This window comes from Homarus americanus, unplaced genomic scaffold (assembly GCF_018991925.1).
Source record: "Homarus americanus isolate GMGI-L3 unplaced genomic scaffold, GMGI_Hamer_2.0 scaffold20465, whole genome shotgun sequence".
Taxonomy (NCBI): domain Eukaryota; kingdom Metazoa; phylum Arthropoda; class Malacostraca; order Decapoda; family Nephropidae; genus Homarus; species Homarus americanus.
In genome coordinates this window covers 9,168,634-9,186,852 of record NW_024756914.1, presented here as the reverse complement: position 1 = coordinate 9,186,852, position 18,219 = coordinate 9,168,634, and the positions used below count along the sequence as shown (strand labels likewise).

Sequence of the window (18,219 nt, the reverse complement as noted above, 5' to 3'; positions counted from 1 at the left end):
AGAATAAAATACTAAAGGGCTACAATATCCTGTAAAGGGTTAAGGGTGTCTTAGGGTATAACAGAGGCCTCACACAGCAGCTAACTCTCATTAATGATGGTAAATTACAATTTGTTGAGTATTGTGATTTATTTTATTAAATTTTTTTTTTCTGATTACTTTACTTTCACTTTCTTTAGATCATATTAATAAAACATCCCTTAAAAATGTTATTAATCCACTGTTATTGGTGTAGTAATTTAACCAAAGTTTGTAATTAGGAACAGTACAAGAATATGAGGTGCTACTAACAATATTAAACGCAGTGGGTAGTATTCATCTACAACAGTAGACACAGTGGGTGTTATTCATCTACAACAGTAGACACAGTGGTTTTATTCACCAACAACAGTAAACACAGTCAGGATGGTGGAGGAGTCTGGAAGGTGGGGGATGGGTCACGAGGGTGGGGTAGGATGGTGGAGGAAGGGTAAATATAGTTCCACTCCCACCAGATAACGACATCAACCATACATGGTTCCCAAAATTTACCAAATCTCAAAAGGTCCATTACCACCCTGACCACACGGCCAGGCAATAGACAACCTTCCTAGACCAGCAATCCGCCAGTAGGGTCGGCAGATTATGAAATCTCAAAACACCCATATATGGACAGGTAGGATGTCTAGTGCCTGTACCGGCAGACAATAACTAACCCATGACACAACCCAAAACTCTATCAGCTTATGAAGGGCCCCCTGCCTCCCTCCCAAATTTCTTCAATTGAATCCACCTTTCCCCACTCCTAATCTTTCACCCTCCGTTCTCTGCAAAGAGATTGTTCATGTGTGACACAAGAGTGGGGAGGGGTAGGGGGAAGGATGGAGAATGAGGAATTGTGGCGGGCGAGGCATCACGGTGTGTGGGGGCGAGGCATCACGGTGTGAGGAGGCATCACGGTGTGTGGGTGCGAGGCATCACGGTGTGTGGGGGCAAGGAGGCATCACGGTGTGGGGGACGAGGCATCACGGTGTGGGGACAAAACATCTCGGTGTGGGGGACGAGGCATCTCGGTGTGTGGGTTCGAGGCATCTCGGTGTGTGGGTTCGAGGCAACACGGTGTGGGGGCGAGGCATCACGTGGCTCTGGTGACCGCCAGTAATCAAGATATCAATACATCTTGACGTCAAGAGGACCACGTGTGTGACGCTGTCCTGTGTGACTCTACCATGGTACACTGTCCTGTGTGACTCCCACCATGGCACACTGTCCTGTGTGACTCTACCATGGCACTGTCCTGTGTGACTCTACCATGGCACACTGTCCTGTGTGACTCTACCATGGCACACTGTCCGTGACTCTACCTTGGTACACTGTCCTGGTGACCTACCATGATACACTGTCCTGTGTGACTCTACCATGGCACACTGTCCTGTACCATGGTACACTGTCCGTGGACTCTACCATGGTACACTGTCCTGTGTGACTCTCTACCTTGGCACACTGTCCTGTGACTCTACCATGATACACTGTCCTGTGAGTCTCTACCATGGCACACTGTCCTGTGGACTCACTGGTACACTGTCCTGTGTGACTCTACCATGGCACACTGTCCTGTGTGACTCTACCATGGCACACTGTCCTGTGTGACTTCACCATGGCACACTGTCCTGTGTGACTCTACCATGGCACACTGTCCTGTGTGACTCTACCATGGCACACTGTCCTGTGTGACTCTACCATGGCACACTGTCCTGTGTGACTCTACCATGGTACACTGTCCTGTGTGACTCTACAGCGCCCAACATGCTAAGTTCGCGCTTGCCTTTATGTCTCATGAGTTAAGCCTGAAGAGTCAAATGTTTTATGTCATCAAGTTATTGGAAGCTCCAACAACTTTTGATTTTCAACAGGTACCTACTTTACTGGTAGGTGAACAGGAACCAATGAGGGCTGGGAAGTATGTCCAAACAACTTTTCCACCGGCCCGGGAATCGAACCCGTGACATCTCGCTTGCGAGGCAAGAGCGGTACCTTTCTACCATCGGCGCCCCCTCCCATAATGTGTTGTGGCGCCTCGGGTCGTGGCCACCAGGGATGTGTGGGTCATGGTTAGGGTAGTAATGGTCGTGGTTTGGTTAATAATGGTCGTGATTGAGGTAGTATTGGTCGTGGTTAGGTTGATAATGGTCGTGGTTCGTGTAGTGATGGTTGTGGTTAGGGTAGTTGTGGTCGTGGGTGGGGTAGTATCGTTCCAGATATAAATAGTTAAGCAACAGTTAAATAGGTTTGTTGAGGCGGTTAACAACCCTAGCAGAGGCTGGGTCATTAAGAAGGCTGTGTTGGCAGACAGAGTGATATAAACTTTACATAGGTAGAGCCGTGAAGATTGGGACCCAGTGGTCATTCCGTATGACCATTAGTGGGGAATTCTCGACTGATTTTACCTTTGAAGGCACAGCTATGATACCTGAGGGCCAGTGAATACAGCATAGTCCTTTCCTGATAAGAGAGACACACTAACCCTTAGGTACAGGTAACCTTTAGGTACAGGTGACCCTTAGGTACTAGTGACCCTTACCCTTAGGTACAGGTAACCTTTAGGTACAGGTAACCCTTAGGTACAGGTGACCCTTAGGTACAGGTAACCCTTAGGTACAGGTAAGCCGTAGGTACAGATGACTTTTAGGTGCAAGTAACAGGTACAGGTGACCCTTAGGTTAGGTGGCTGGGACAGAGGCAGGTGGCAGTCCTCCAACTTACATGCCTGTGTAGCCACATAAGCGACGACTCTAGTGCCCAAAACACAGGACACACACACACACACACACTCTCTCTCTCTCTCTCTCCTCCTCCTCCCTCTCTCTCTCTCTCTCTCTCTCTCTCTCTCTCTCTCTCTCTCTCTCTCTCTCTCTCTCTCTCTCTCTCTCTCTCAGAACAAGAAGCATGATAAGAAGTGTTTCTCGTGGGTTACATTACCGTCATCACTCGCTCGTTCTCTTGTGTTAAGGTGCAGCCGGTAATAAGGGCTGGTTGTACCGGCAATAAGGGTTACACTAATAATGATAAAAGGTTATTCAGTAAAATGTTGCGGTTTATGAAATGTTCTTACTTTGGTTCATAATATTGTATGCCGGTAAGTTATTCTTATATATATATATATATATATATATATATATATATATATATATATATATATATATATATATATATATATATATATATATATATATATATATTATTGTTTGAGTGCCAATTGATGCGGCACCAAGTGCGTTGTTGTATACAGTAGGCCTACAGAATACCCTACCCTGCGACACGGTATATACAGTACAGTATAGGAAGGTAATCAATATAATATGTGGGGGACTTACTCTGGCTTACTGTGTTGAAGATAAACTTAATATTGTTTTGTTTTATCATTAATTCTTTTTGTCATATAGTGTCTCCTTTAACTTCCATCAATCACAACCACTATACCGTCAACCACCATTACCCCATTCAACTAACATCACCACCAACCACCATCATTACCCCATTCAACTAACATCACCACCAACCACCATCATTACCCCGTCAACCACCATCACCATCAACCACAATCATTACCCCATCAACGACCATCATTACCCCATCAACCACCATCACCATCAACCACAATCACACCCATCAACGAGACCATCACACCCCATCAACCACCATCACACCCCATCAACCACCATCATTACCCCGTCAACCACCATCTTTACCCCATCAACCACCATCATTACCCTATCAACCGCCATCATTACCCCATCAACCACCATCATTACCCCGTCAACCACCATCATTACCCCATCAACCACCATCATTACCCCATCAACCACCATCATTACCCCATCAACCGCCATCATTCTGTCAACCACCATCATTACCCCATCAACCAATATCATTACCCCATCAACCACCATCATTACCACTCCAGTGAACCACCACATCACACTAGCCGCCACCATCATTACTCAGTCAGCCACCATACCCCATCAACCACCATCATTAATTCCCCATCAACCACTCATCACACTCCCCATCAACCACCATCATTACCTCCAACAACCACCATCATTACCCAGTCAACCACCATCATTGCCCCATCACCACCCAGTCAACCACCATCACACCACATCAACCACCATCACGTTCCATCAACCACCATCATTACCTGAAATAACTACCATAATTACTCCCGTGAACGACCATCTTTTACCCCATCAACCACCATCATACCCATCAACCACCATCATTACCCCATCAACCAACATCACACCCTCGTCAACGACCATCATTACCCCATCAACCACCATCATTACCCCATCAACCACCATCATTACCCCGTCAACGACCATCATTACCCATCAACCGCCATCATACACCCCCGTCAACGCCATCATTACCCCATCAACCACCATCATTACCCCATCAACCACCATCATTACCCCATCAACCGCAATCATTACCCCATCAACCACCATCCCTTACCCCATCAACCGCAATCATTACCCCGTGAACGACCATCATTACCCCGTGAACGACCATCATTACCCCATCAACCACCATCATTACCCCATCAACCACCATCATTACCCTATCAACCGCCATCATTACCCCGTCAACGACCACTCAAAAACTATTGTTGTTTCAGCTTGACTCGTGTGATGAGTATGAGGACCGCAGACGAATTAGAATGCGCCTTAAGACTCTCATGGCCGAGAAAAAAGGTGAGTTGTGTGTCCGTCTCCTAGTGTTATACTAAAGGGTGGACTGTGGTGTAATGGTTAGCATGATCGCCTCGCAAGCGAGAGGACCCAGGTTCGATCCCCGGGCACGGTGAAACTATGGGCAAGTTTATTTACGCCATTTACCTCTATCTACCCTGCATTTGGGGATCTGGATGTTAATCGATTTGCTGATCGTATTCTGGGATAATAGTTAGCCAGCTCATTAACTTAGGGTGTGGTTGTTGTGTTGACGACAGCTTCTACACCTTAAACAAATTCACGCCAAGGTGGCCCTTGGGCCGGCCATCCTCGTTACACGAGGGGCAGCCATTAATGTACTCAACAGGTTAAGTCACAGTACTCAGCAGGTTAAGTCATTGTGCTCAACAGGTTAAGTTATTGTACTCAACAGGTTAAGTCATTGTACGCTCTCAAATTATGTAAAATATTTTTCTTAAGTATGAATTGAGAATTACTGTACTGTTATGTGATATTGAATTATTGTTTTACTTTGTTAAGAACCTTACAGTACATGTTGTTGTTTTTTTAATATAAGATACGAAAGTAAAATACATATTTTTCTGGGATAGTCTTAAATAAAATTTGGAACTCCTTATAATAAGATATATTTTATATATCGGTTCTGTGTAAAGATTTTTATCAGCAATTGGAGTTGTGAGAATGAATCCGAGTGACAAATTTCAATTATAACTCAAAAATAACATGTAAATATAGTGAGTTTCTATCTTTGGGAGAATCATTCAGTTAAAAGTGAAAATGTACTGTGGATATATTATCTTTGAAAGATTTAGTCCTGTATCCTGGTAAGGTAGAGTCTTGCTGTAATCTAGATAATATATCTGTTGTTATTATTTTTGTGTTTAGATCAAATCAACCAGTTAAGTTCATTCTTACAACCTCTGTAATGAACCTTTATTAATCTCGATCTTGAAGTATAAGAAATTTTCTCCTGGTACATGTTGTCTTTCTCTTACACATCAAAGTGTTTGGATAAGGAGGACATGAACAGAAATTGGCAAGATTTTCAGTTGTTGGTTACTCTTATCATCATCATCCTTTGTTCACTCTTGTTTCCAGAACAGTTTATAGTGTGGCTGGTTGTCCTGTATATATTATTGCCTGTAACCAGTTTTCTTCAATTATATATTAATGTATATGTACTTAAGTATTTCAGTTAGTAATGGTAAGTTTATGTTTCAGCTCTGCGGGAGGAGCTGAGCGGCCATGACCTGGGTCAGGGGTCACGCACCCAGGCGCACTCTAAGTTTGAGGCAGTGTCCAAGTCCACCACTAGTAGCTCAAAAGAGTCCAATTTGCGTAGCAGCGAGGGTGAGTTGGAACCCATAGTTGTCGATCAGTTGAAAACGTCGCTTGAGGAATATAGGCAGCGTGTTGGTGGCGGGGCTTCTTCTTCTTCAGGGATAAGTGCTAGGGCTAATCTTTCCGCTCAGGGTTCCTCTTCTGTGCCTTATGCTTTTTCTTCCAGTCGTACTAAGTCGAGTGAGGAATATCTATTTGATTCTGGCACAGAATCAGGTGACGATTCAAGTAGAAATCGAAGTGAATTTATTAGCTTCATGGAGGGGATTAAAGCTTCCATTAAGGATGCCAGCTTGAAAAGTCGAAAGTCTAATCAAGCTGAAGGTCTTGGGGATCAAAATTCTAGTGATGAATTTAATACCGAGTTAATAGTTGAAGTTAATTCAGTTTTAGATAAATTGAAAACTAATCTTTCTAAGTCTAAGAGCCAGACTTTCTCTGGTGTTGAAGAACAAGGAGAACAGGAAGCTCAGGATCAACCAGGACTACTTTCACTTATCGATCGTCTCCAGACTTCGCTCGGAGGTGTCCTACTAGACCATGAGACAGATGAGGAAGGTGGGGAGGATAGGCGGGCATCTGCGTCATGTGCTGACGGTAAGAAAATAGTTGTTGGCAACAAAGCTGGGGAAGAGGAGGAGGAGGAGGAGGAGGAGGGTGAGGATGAGGGGGGCGAGGAGGAAGAAGAAGAAGAAGAAGAGGAGGAAGAAGAGGAGGAAGAAGAGGAGGAGGAAGAGGATGATGAAGAAGAAGAAGAGTTTGAAGAAGCAAAGACCGTTATTGAAAATAATGAATGCCCCTTGAGGAACTCGAGTGGGGTAATAAAGTCTAGCTCAGCAGGTCTGCTTCACTCTTCATCATATGGTTCTTCAGGAGCTGGAAGTCCTTCAGTTGTTACAGGAGGCCTCAAGTTTACCGTTAACTTGAATGAGGCTAAAGGTATTGTTTTAAAAGTGGATGAACTCAAATCTGACAAACAGCGGAACAAGCGGTCTGAGTCGTCAGAGAGCACAGCTTCCAGATCGGCTGCAAGTGACCGTCAGTCTTTAGAGAGACAAAATAGTCGTAGTGAAGCAAGAGTTGTTCTTGCCTCAGCAATTGGGAAATGTAAGTCTCGCGAGGAGTTAGTACGACACCTCAGTACCGATGTTGACGATGAGGAAGAAGCACATGAAGATGCTGATGAGGTTTCTACAAGGCCATACGATGATGGAGATGAGGTGTCTACAAGAGACGGCACCCCAGACAGCAGACTGAGTGACTCAGACACGACAAGAAGAAAAGACAAGAAAGATATTCCTTGGAAGATTAGGGCAGCAAAAAGGCGTATTGAGCGACCTTTGCAGACTATCCCCAAGGATGAGTCTGTGGCTTCCACCTCGGTGTATTCTCACATAGCAAGTGCTGAACTTGTCACTAAAAGGCAGAAAGATTACAATAACTTGTGGGGATCAAAGCCCACACCTTATCGTCTTCCATTTCCTAATGAAAGTCGTTCTGTCGGTAATGTTTCTGACATGAAGAAGAACTGGCAAACTCTACTACATTCAAATTCTTTAGAACAAGTTGGATATATACACAAACCTGTACAGTCGAAAACTGCTCAAGAGTTCAAGCGAGAGTATGGCCATATTGTTACATCATTCTCTGCAGGCAACTTGAGTCCACACAATGTTGCACCTTGTGTACCTGAAGACCACATCAGTGATAAAAGTGACTCAGATGACTCAGATGATGAAGGGGAGGTATTCTCCATTAAGCCATATGAAGGAAAAGTTGGAACTAAAGCCCAATTGCCGGGAATATTTCACAGACAGAATGAGTCGCAAGTTGTTAAACCATGTGTGGTTTTCCAAAAAATTGAAAAGCGTGAGGTGCTCAAGAAGAGTGACTACTTTAAGGAAAAAGCCTTAGAATCTCAACCAGTTCCTGTAAATGAAAAGATCCAAGAGGTGAAGAAGAGGCGAGTAAGTCCTAAAATCCAGGCACAGCAGGTAGATGCCCCGGCTGTTCCTCCACGGCAGCAGTTTACAGCCGTGGCACCACCCAAGCGTCCTACATCCCTAGCGATTCAGCCAACAGTTCCTGATTGTCGTCCTCTACAAGAATATTCAGTTCACATCAAGGAGGCTTCTGTTGAGGTACCACCACCCTTACCTCAGCGAGGTGAGCATCCACAGCCGCCACCACTTCCACAAAGAACAGAAGCTGGCCAAATCGAATCAGAGTATCAGTACCACCCACCCACCACCAGTCATGTTCACAATGTTACTGCCTTGGTTAATTCGAGTCAGCATCTGTCAAGGTCCAAGTCGACTCCTGCTGCTAATGTAACATCTGGTCATATGGAATTACGTGTTCCTTATAGTAATGTAGCTAGAAATCGGAGGAAAACTTTGGAAGACACCAAGCAGCGAGTTGGTTTCACTGCAGCAGTTGCTGAAAAAACAATAAGAACTAACCAAGTAAGTCGTATACATAATTTGATTCAGAAGCAAGTGTCTGCAGATGTTGAGGAAACTGGTGCAAGTCAATGGGTGAAGAATGAGATCTCACGGACAAAGAGTGCAGGATCAGTTGCTGGAATGGTTAAGAATCTAGATAATTTAAAAGATGAGTTTGAAAATGAAGGAACTTGGATGATTGTACACAGTCAAGATAAAGAATCAAACAGGGGGGCTGGTGTTAGTGCTGGGGTATCTGATGACCCCAGCTCTAAACTCTTCACCCCAGAAATGCTTGTGAAAATTGCTGTTCACAAAGCAGCTATTAACAAGCAGCTGAGTGTAGGTGAAGAAAAACGACGGTCAGGAATGAAGAGAGCAAGTTCGGCAGAGGCGGGAGAATCTCCATCTGTGTCAGGTCGTCCTTTTAGGCGGATGAACACGGTAGGTGGCCCAGAGACAGTGGCTATTGAACACAGGAACACCGTGTGGCAGGGTGTGCATGATCACGCCAAGCAACAACAAATATTAAAGAGGAAGCAAGAGGAAGAGGAAGAAAGAAGACAGGATTTACAAAGGATACAGCAACTACAGCACCAGCAGCAGTTACAGGAACAACAACAAAACTTGCACAAGCAACAGGCACTACTACTACAACAACAACAAGTACAAAGGCAAGAAGAAGTAAATAGACAGGAAGAGTTGAAGAGACAGGAAGAGATAAAGAGACAAGAAGAGATAAAGAGACAGGTAGAGATAAAGAGACAGGAAGAGATAAAGAGACAAGAAGAGATAAAGAGACAGGTAGAGATAAAGAGACAGGAAGAGATAAAGAGACAGGAAGAGATAAAGAGACAGGAAGAGATAAAGAGACAGGAAGAGATAAAGAGACAGGTAGAGATGAAGAGACAGGAAGAGATAAAGAGACAAGAAGAGATAAAGAGACAAGAAGAGATAAAGAGACAGGAAGAGATAAAGAGACAAGAAGAGATAAAGAGACAGGTAGAGATAAAGAGACAGGTAGAGATAAAGAGACAGGAAGGGATAAAGAGACAGGAAGAGATAAAGAGACAGGAAAAGATAAAGAGACAGGAAGAGATAAAGAGACAGGAAGAGATAAAGAGACAGGAAGAGATAAAGAGACAGGAAGAGATGAAGAGACAGGAAGAGATAAAGAGACAGGAAGAGATAAAGAGACAGGAAGAGATAAAGAGACAGGAAGAGATAAAGAGACAGGAAAAGATAAAGAGACAGGAAGAGATAAAGAGACAGGAAGAGATGAAGAGACAGGAAGAGATAAAGAGACAACAAGAATTAAAAAAGAGACAGGATGAATTAAAACTACAGGAGGAAGTACATAGACAATTGGCATTACACAAAGAAGAAGAACAGCAGAAAGAAGCACAGCAGCAGGAATTACAGAGACAACAAGAGTTACAGAGGCAACAGGAAGGATTACAGCAACAGATACAAAAGCAACAAGAACAGATTCGTCAACAGCAAGAGCTGATCAAGCAACAGCAGTTATTGCTTCAACAACAACAATTTCAACAGCAAACTCAAGCTTTAACTCCATCCTCGGCCAAGATTGAGAGGCAATCCTCCCTCCCACAACAACAGAGTGGTGTGCACCAGCCTGGAAAGCCTCTAAGTGCAGTACAACAAGCAGTGATGGAGGAAACTTCTGGATCAACTTCAACATTTACACAACAGGTACAGAGAGGTCAGCAGACGGGTACCAGCAGTGATGGTCAAGAGACAGTGCGATTAGGTCGTCGACCCACCAGAGTGCCACTCAAGAGGCAGGGTAGTGTGGAAGGTGCAGCAGGGCTGGTGACCGCCGCACTCACACGACACCAGTCTCGCGAGGAATTGGTGCGTCAGAGGAGTCTTTCTGCCTCGGGCAGGACTGCCAGCCAGAGCTCACAAGGGCATGGTTCAAATCCAGATCTGGAGGACTATTTTGGTGACTGTGATACTGAAGTGAACGATGATGAAGTGTTCACTGGTGACATCACTCAACATAGGGTACATCATGTTAGTGCCATGCAAATTGCCACCAGTTCTGATATTAATAATAGTGCAATAGAAGTTTCAAAAACTGCTGTAGTTCCTGCACTCGTCAACAGTCCACCTGCTTACGTAGTGGCACAGCCGTTTTCTAAAATTCCTCCAGAAAAGTCTGGTCTTCGTCGTGTACAGAGCCAGCGAAGCCCACCTGGTCAGGAAGTAAGCAAAGTGACGTGTCCTGAGATGGATCGTGTCAAGAGTTACTCTATCTCTTCACTACCTGAGAGGGTTCACTCTCCACCCCAGAAGACTAAAGTAAGAGCTTTCCAGAAGAACTTCTCCTTTGATAATGTATCATTTGGTACTCAGAGTTCTTCAGTATCATCACTGCCAGACTCTCCTAAGCTCACACAGAGCCCAGAACCGATTCGCAAAGGCATTTTTGGGGGTCGATCAGTGTCCATGTCGGAAAGTGACAGAACCAAGAGTTCATCCATAACATGTTTAAGTGATCATGGAAGTCAAGCACAACATAGTTCAAGTACAGTAAGAACTGGTTTTAGTGGTTCGGTATTCAACCCAGCCACACGAGACAACGTTCGGGTGAAAAGCTCTTCTTTCTCTGCCCTTCAGGAACCCTCACAAGTCAAGCCTCCTGTACAGAGTATTGGCTTCCAGAATGCTGTGCTCGGCCAAGTCACACAGTCTTTGAAGAATGTTAAGAGCCAAGAAACTAAAGAAAATCAAACATTCCCACAAAACAAGCCTTGTTCAGATATCCAGCGAGTCTCAAAATTTGGCAATACCTCTACTCCAGCTTCAGGAAAGTTGAAGGCTTCAGACTATGTGGTGCCTCCTCTGCCAACCACTGCAATGCGACAGCAACATCTACGAGAACAACAACAGCAACAAAAAGTGTCCCACTGGGGCAGTGTTCCTGATAACTCTACAAAACTAAAAGCTTCCGACTTTAATGTTCCTCCTCTTCCAACTACCAGTTTTTCTCCTCAACATGGAGTGTCTCGGTGGGGCAGCGTGCCAGACTCTGTTTCCAGAACCAAAGCCACAGACATCTCAGTTCCTCCTCTACCCTCCTCTAGTATTCGTGGGCGTCTTAACTCTGCCCCAAGTCAGGATGCCAGAGTTGCCACCCAACACCCTACAATGTCACCTTCAAGTAACAAGAACATTTCCTCGTCAGGAAATAAATTTGAACAGGCAGCAACTACCTCAAACACAGCGCTCATAAGTGCAGGTGCGTCCACAAATTTAGAGTCCATAAGAGAAACTAAAGAACAGGGTAGTGCAGGTAAGGTTGCGAGCATGTGGGAATCTGCTGTACACGCCTCAGGGGACTCCAAGGCTTCAGCCCCCGGCAAACCATGGAAAGAAGGCGTGGCTCCAGACATATCGGGTCAGTATGTAAAGAAAAGTAGGGAAAAACTTTTAGAAGGTAAAATTGATAATGAAAAGGGTGATCAGGATGTAAATATAAAAAATAAGAAAAAAACGAAAAAAGTTATAAAATCACAAACAAATGTCTGGGAAAAATCAGTCAATGTGAACTCATCCAATAGAACTTTAGATGTGGTTGAGGAGAGAAGTAAACGAGTAGGTAAGATGCAAGTTAATAAGTGGGAAAATATTATGAGTAAAGAAGGGGAAATAGTTAAAGAAAAATCTGATACAAGAAAAATTGACAAAGTTCAAATTAAAAAATGGGAGATCGCACAAGATGATAAACCAGAGAATTCGAGTTGTGTAAAGAACGAGGGAGTTAGGATGAGAAACAAGGAGAAAAAAGAAAAGTGGGAGAATTTGATTATTAGTGGAGAAGGGACAGGTGCTAATGAAAGGGAAGATAGAGTTAAAAGGTTAAGTAAAGAACAAATTCTACATTGGGATGGGGCAGTGAGGAGTGAGGATGAGGTTGCGGTTGACACCGGACAACGAGTAAAGCGCTTAAGTAAGTTACAGTTTGAGAAGTGGGAGGCAGCGGCTGGGGCAGGTGAGCCCTCAGAGGATGACAAAGGCGTTCCATGGAAAGATCCATCAACAGTGTCATCTCGAATCAAGAAAGAGATCACCAAGTTTGAAGATGCTGGAAGCACCAGTTCTCCTGGTGACTCGCGTGAGACTTCCCCACCTCGGGTTATACAACGTTCTAGTTCTGGCTTAATTAAGAAGACCTTGGCTGCCTTTGAGGTGGGAATGACTGAAAAGAACGAAAGACAAGACACAACTCCACCACCAGGCCTCAGACGCTCAGCTTCTGGTTTTGTAAAGAAAGGTATTGCAGCATTTGCAGAGGCAGAACCTGAGGTTCAAGAAATTCCGGGACCACCTCCCATACGTCGCTCAAGCTCAGGGCTCATCAAGATGGGTCTGGCAGTGTTTGAGGGCCAAGCCATACCAACCTCCCGTGAAGCTGAATCTTCGTACCTGGAGAAACGACGCAGTTTACATGATTCTCACAGTGAAAGATTCACGGCACTAATGGGAAAGACTGAACAAGGAGGTTCAGTACAGGTGGCCAGTCTGAAGATACCAATAGAGCTCCTTCAGTCTCAGCAGAAGAGGCCACAGAGTCTAGCTTTCTATCCTTCCACCTCCAAACCAGAGTCTTTGTCATCGTCCAGTGTGTTGCCATGGGGTAAAGAGCCTCAGCGACGACACACTCCCTCCTCTATCACTCCTAATGCCATATATGCTCAGGGCCAGTTTGAAGCCTCCATATCGCCTGATAGTGCTGAAAAGAAACGTAGAGAAATTGCTGCATTTTTCCAACAGTCTAGTCATCAAATATCTCGTAAAATGGAACAGAATAAAAGTGTCAGTCCAACTCAAAATAAAGCTCATGATGAGTTAGATGATTCGTGGGAGGATCTCTTAATAGGTACCGATTTAAGCACCGCTGTAGATGAGGTGTTCTCGGAAACACTTCTTCGGGATTTAGAGCTCACAGAGGACGAGTTGTCTCCCGGGACAGACAACCGTCGCCAGAGGTGTAGGAGCATTGTTAAAGATGATAAATGCGACATGTCTGGTGTGGTTTACGAAGCCAAATTAACTCGATCTCAAAATTCACAAGAGTACTTCAGTCTAGTGGTGGCAGGTCAGACTGCACAAAGTCGGAGGGAGACTGCTGACCTCCAACAGCGGGTTCTTGCTCAGTCACACTGCCTTGAACAGCAAGCAGTTGGTATTTCTGAAACTAGCTCGACCTCTGAGGGGCAAAGTGCGCAACTTTATGGTTCTTTGGAGCAGAGTGGGGGTGATGCACCTCATGCTGGAGGAGGGCTTGATAGTGGTGGCGGTGAAGGCTCCATAGGTATGTGTCAACACTTTACTAATAACAGCTTTGCTGGCAAACCTGCTCATGAATACTCATCCACAGCTGATCATGGTCTGTCTGAGAGTTGTCACCGTGGTGATGGGGTGGGTATCCAGCCTAGATGTTTGTGGCCTAACTTTAATACAGGAATCAAACATATAGAAAAAGATTTAGATAGCAAAGCCAAATCCCATAGTCGACTGTGTTTCAATATGCAGCTGCAGCCAAATTGGACAAGTCCAGAGTGTAGTGATAGTGATAGTCAAGTATCAGACAGTGAGGGAGAACTTGCAGATGAGGAGGACAACGTAGGTCAGGGAGGGGTAGTTTGCACATCAGCTATACACATGCTTCAGCCCAAACCAAAATTTCTCATTCCTAAGATAATAGTAACAGATTTGGATGCAGATGTGCCAAGCGTGGCAGCTGAGAATGTGCCGCCATTTGGGGATGATACTAAAAATTTTTTGGCTGTGTGCGACTCTCAGTCACATATTCTTATCACAAAAAAACAAACTTCTCTCATGCAAGGTTTTTTGAAGGGAGATTTGTCTAAGATTTTCCCTCCATATATCAAAAAGTCGTGTGTTGTTCCTGTGTCTGACAGCACTGTTGAAAGCTATTCCAAAACACGAAATGTAACAGATGAAAATTTACACACCAGAGATACTGTGAGTGACTGTGAGATGACTTTATCAGAAAATAGTAATAAAGTCTTGACTTTTAGGGACAAAATTCAGGTGTCTGACATAAATCATCAACAACCTGCTCGAAGTGTTGTTGATGTAGGGACAGACACTGTGCTTACAAGACAGGACAGAGAAGTGGAGGAGCCTAGTGAGTCTCAACACAGGGGAACTTCACCAACTGTAGATGATCCTCAAGTTGAAATGAACATTAGAGACTTTGAAGGGATAGCCAGGAAGATGTATTCCTTTAAAGTTGGTGAAGAGCTGACAGATGATGTAGGTGGCATAAAGAAGCGTTCTCAAGCAGTCGAGGGTGAACCTAAAACACTTCCAGTCATTGTATCTTTCCCAAGACCATCACCCACCACCTCACCCACACACACCACCTCACCCTCAAGACCATCACTCACCACCTCACCCTCAAGACCATCACCCACCACCTCACCCTCAAGACCATCACCCACCACCTCACCCTCAAGACCATCACCCACCACCTCACCCTCAAGACCATCACTCACCACCTCACCCTCAAGACCATCACCCACCACCTCACCCTCAAGACCCTCACCACCCTCAAGACCATCACCCACCACCTCACCCTCAAGACCATCACCCACCACCTCACCCTCAAGACCATCACCCACCACCTCACCCTCAAGACCATCACCACCACCTCACCCTCAAGACCATCACTCACCACCTCACCCTCAAGACCATCACCCACCACCTCACCCTCAAGACCATCACCCACCACCTCACCCTCAAAACCATCATATTTACCCATAGTTCCTGCAACTGTAACTCAAACCCACAATTCCGTAGCTTCTTTGGTAAGACAGTCATCTCGCCCACCTCCCTGGCACTTACCATCATCAATGTTAGTTAGTACATTATCATCTAGTGTACCTACTATGTCCCCTGTGATCACACTATCGTTCACACCTTCTACCATCTCATTATCCACACCTTCTACAATCTCACTATCCACACCATCTAGCATCTCACCATCAGTATCACCATTACAGTCACCCTCACTATCACCTCCCACTCCCCCATATATTGAAAGGTTACCTGATTTACTACAAAGTTGTTTATATTCATTGGGTGCTCAGAGTAGTGGTGACCATGTTTACTGTGATGTTGTGCAAGGCTCTGAAGTGAGGAGACATAATACCAGTGATAATGAAGCTGATGTCTCTGACTCTTCATCACCAGTTGACTCTGGCACCACTGTGATATACAGCCCAGATGATCTGATACACAGATCAGATGACGATGGCAATACACTAAATGAACAGTCAATTGCACTGAAAAGGGAAACTAAGCCTCCAAAATGCAGTCATAAAAATGTGAATACTTTTGTTTGTGATGTAAAAAGTTCTGTTCCAAGTAAACAGGCAGATGCATTGAAACAGCAAGTCAGTTTTTTTTAATATTGACCAGAGATACAGAAGATTTATTTATGATCGACAGTGTAAGGGTCCAAGCTTGAGTGACTAATGTACACATGTTGATAATGATAAAGGTATACATGCTGATAATGATAAAGGTATACATGCTGATAAAGGTAAATGTATACATACTGATACTGATAAAAGACTTAAAACAAATACGATCTCTGTGTAGTAAAAATCACATCGAATCCCAGTATGATACCAAAGAGAAGGTCATGGGGTGGACACAAGTGGACATAGAGAGTGATGCAACAGAGGACATTAAAGAGGAGAGCTTCAGTCCAAGCGATTTAGAATTCGATGAAGCTGAACTGTGACAAACATAGATTATGATTTTGACGGTGATGTGGAGAACTCTAGGTGCCTCAGAGAGATGAGAAGCTCTGATTAATGCGGGGGTAGAGATAAACATGACAGGAGAGGCTCTGAGTAATGCTGGGGTAGAGATAAACATGACAGGAGAGGCTCTGAGTAATGCTGGGGTAGAGATAAACATGACAGGAGAGGCTCTGAGTAATGCTGGGGTAGAGATAAACATGACAGGAGAGGCTCTGAGTAATGCTGGGGTAGAGATAAACATGACAGGAGAGGCTCTGAGTAATGCTGGGGGTAGAGATAAACATGACAGGAGAGGCTCTGAGTAATGCTGGGGTAGAGATAAACATGACAGGAGAGGCTCTGAGTAATGCTGGGGTAGAGATAAACATGACAGGAGAGGCTCTGAGTAATGCTGGGGTAGAGATAAACATGACAGGAGAGGCTACAAACCATGCAGGGGAAGGGGTGGATGTGACAGGGACAAAACTGTGGTCAGTTGAAGACAGGATTCATGAGCATGCAGTACTCTCTCAACAACGACACCAAGAAGAGCTTATGTTGATGGTCTGTGTGGCTCTCTCAGTATACTCACTTTTGGTGTATCATACTTAACCTGCCTATATGAATATAGTGAATTTTGAAGTACATTTAGATAGTTTCTGCTGGTACTTACCTATGGCCATCTGCTACTACTGCTGCTATTATCTCACCCAACTTCATGCTTATATTAAGTTCTATATGGAGAAGCTTTTTATCACTAGAGTACAAAACCAGATCGCTTATTTTGGGGTAGAGGTCAACTTTCTCTCTTTCCTGTACACATGAATCTCGCAGCTGTGATTGTATTACATAAATTTTCATTTTATTTTCAAGCTTCAGATCAACAGTAAGAGGTAAGAGTGTGTATACATAGGTACTGTATTATGCTGTATTTGTATTGTAGTTTGAGTTTTCTTTGTGTATTTCTTTATTCATTTATTTATTGACCCCAATTTCCTCAGTTGATTTGTCTAGTGTTTTTTTTTTGCTATTGATGTAAATATTTACACTAAAATTATCAGACCAGATATGATTCTAGACATCATTATTGTGGTTTGGTATGCCCCTGGGTGCATGATAGTACAGTGCTAACAAGTTCATGATAGTACAGTGCTAACAAGTTCATGATAGTACAGTGCTAACAAGTTCATGATAGTACAGTGCTAACAAGTTCATGATAGTGCAGTGCTAACAAGTTCACCATTAACTGACTCACAACTTGTTGTCATATTGTGTCAAACTGTTTACACTTATAAGTAATTGCATAATTATTAACTTACAACACCTTGAAACATCTAGTCATCTACAAGAGTAATACTTTACTTATATAGAAACTCTGCCTTTTGTTATACTGGCGCCGTGATAACAAGTATTAACTCACTGGTTAGGTTTTGGTATTTGGCTGATATTTTATTATTACTACTTACCGAAGCAGAAGTTAAATCACCTGTTAGCAAGACAAATCTAATAATAATAACAATAATAATAATAATAATATTAATAATAATAAAAAAATGCAACACCTGTTAACAACACTGGTGTCATAAATGCAACACCTGTTAATAACACTGGTGTCATAAATGCAACACCTGTTTAAACACTGGTGTCATAAATGCAACACCTGTTGACAACACTGGTGTCATAAATGCAACACCTGTTAATAACACTGGTGTCATAAATGCAACACCTGTTTAAACACTGGTGTCATAAATGCAACACCTGTTGACAACACTGGTGTCATAAATGCAACACCTGTTTAAACACTGGTGTCATAAATGCAACACCTGTTGACAACACTGGTGTCATAAATGCAACACCTGTTAATAACACTGGTGTCATAAATGCAACACCTGT

The 18,219-nt window shown here is 43.8% G+C and overlaps 2 protein-coding genes across 4 annotated transcripts in view; both read left to right on the top strand.

Annotated features, from left to right (window-relative positions):
- LOC121857084 (cell surface glycoprotein 1-like) overlaps nucleotides 1-18,219 on the top strand; it is a gene marked incomplete at its 5' end in the record, with an annotated part of 77,891 nt that overhangs the window by 57,699 nt on the left and 1,973 nt on the right. The window contains 2 exon segments of the mRNA XM_042352938.1: nucleotides 4,661-4,735; nucleotides 5,956-6,086. Of these exon segments, the coding sequence (XP_042208872.1) occupies nucleotides 4,661-4,735; nucleotides 5,956-5,985 (105 nt within the window).
- Nucleotides 6,093-18,219, top strand: part of LOC121857083 — a 31,650-nt gene continuing 19,523 nt past the window's right edge. For all 3 annotated transcript variants that reach the window (XM_042352934.1, XM_042352935.1, XM_042352937.1), the window contains exon 1: nucleotides 6,093-11,786. In XM_042352934.1, coding sequence (XP_042208868.1) covers nucleotides 6,335-11,786 — 5,452 coding nt within the window. In that variant the 5' untranslated portion in view covers nucleotides 6,093-6,334. The remainder of the gene's footprint in view (nucleotides 11,787-18,219) is intronic.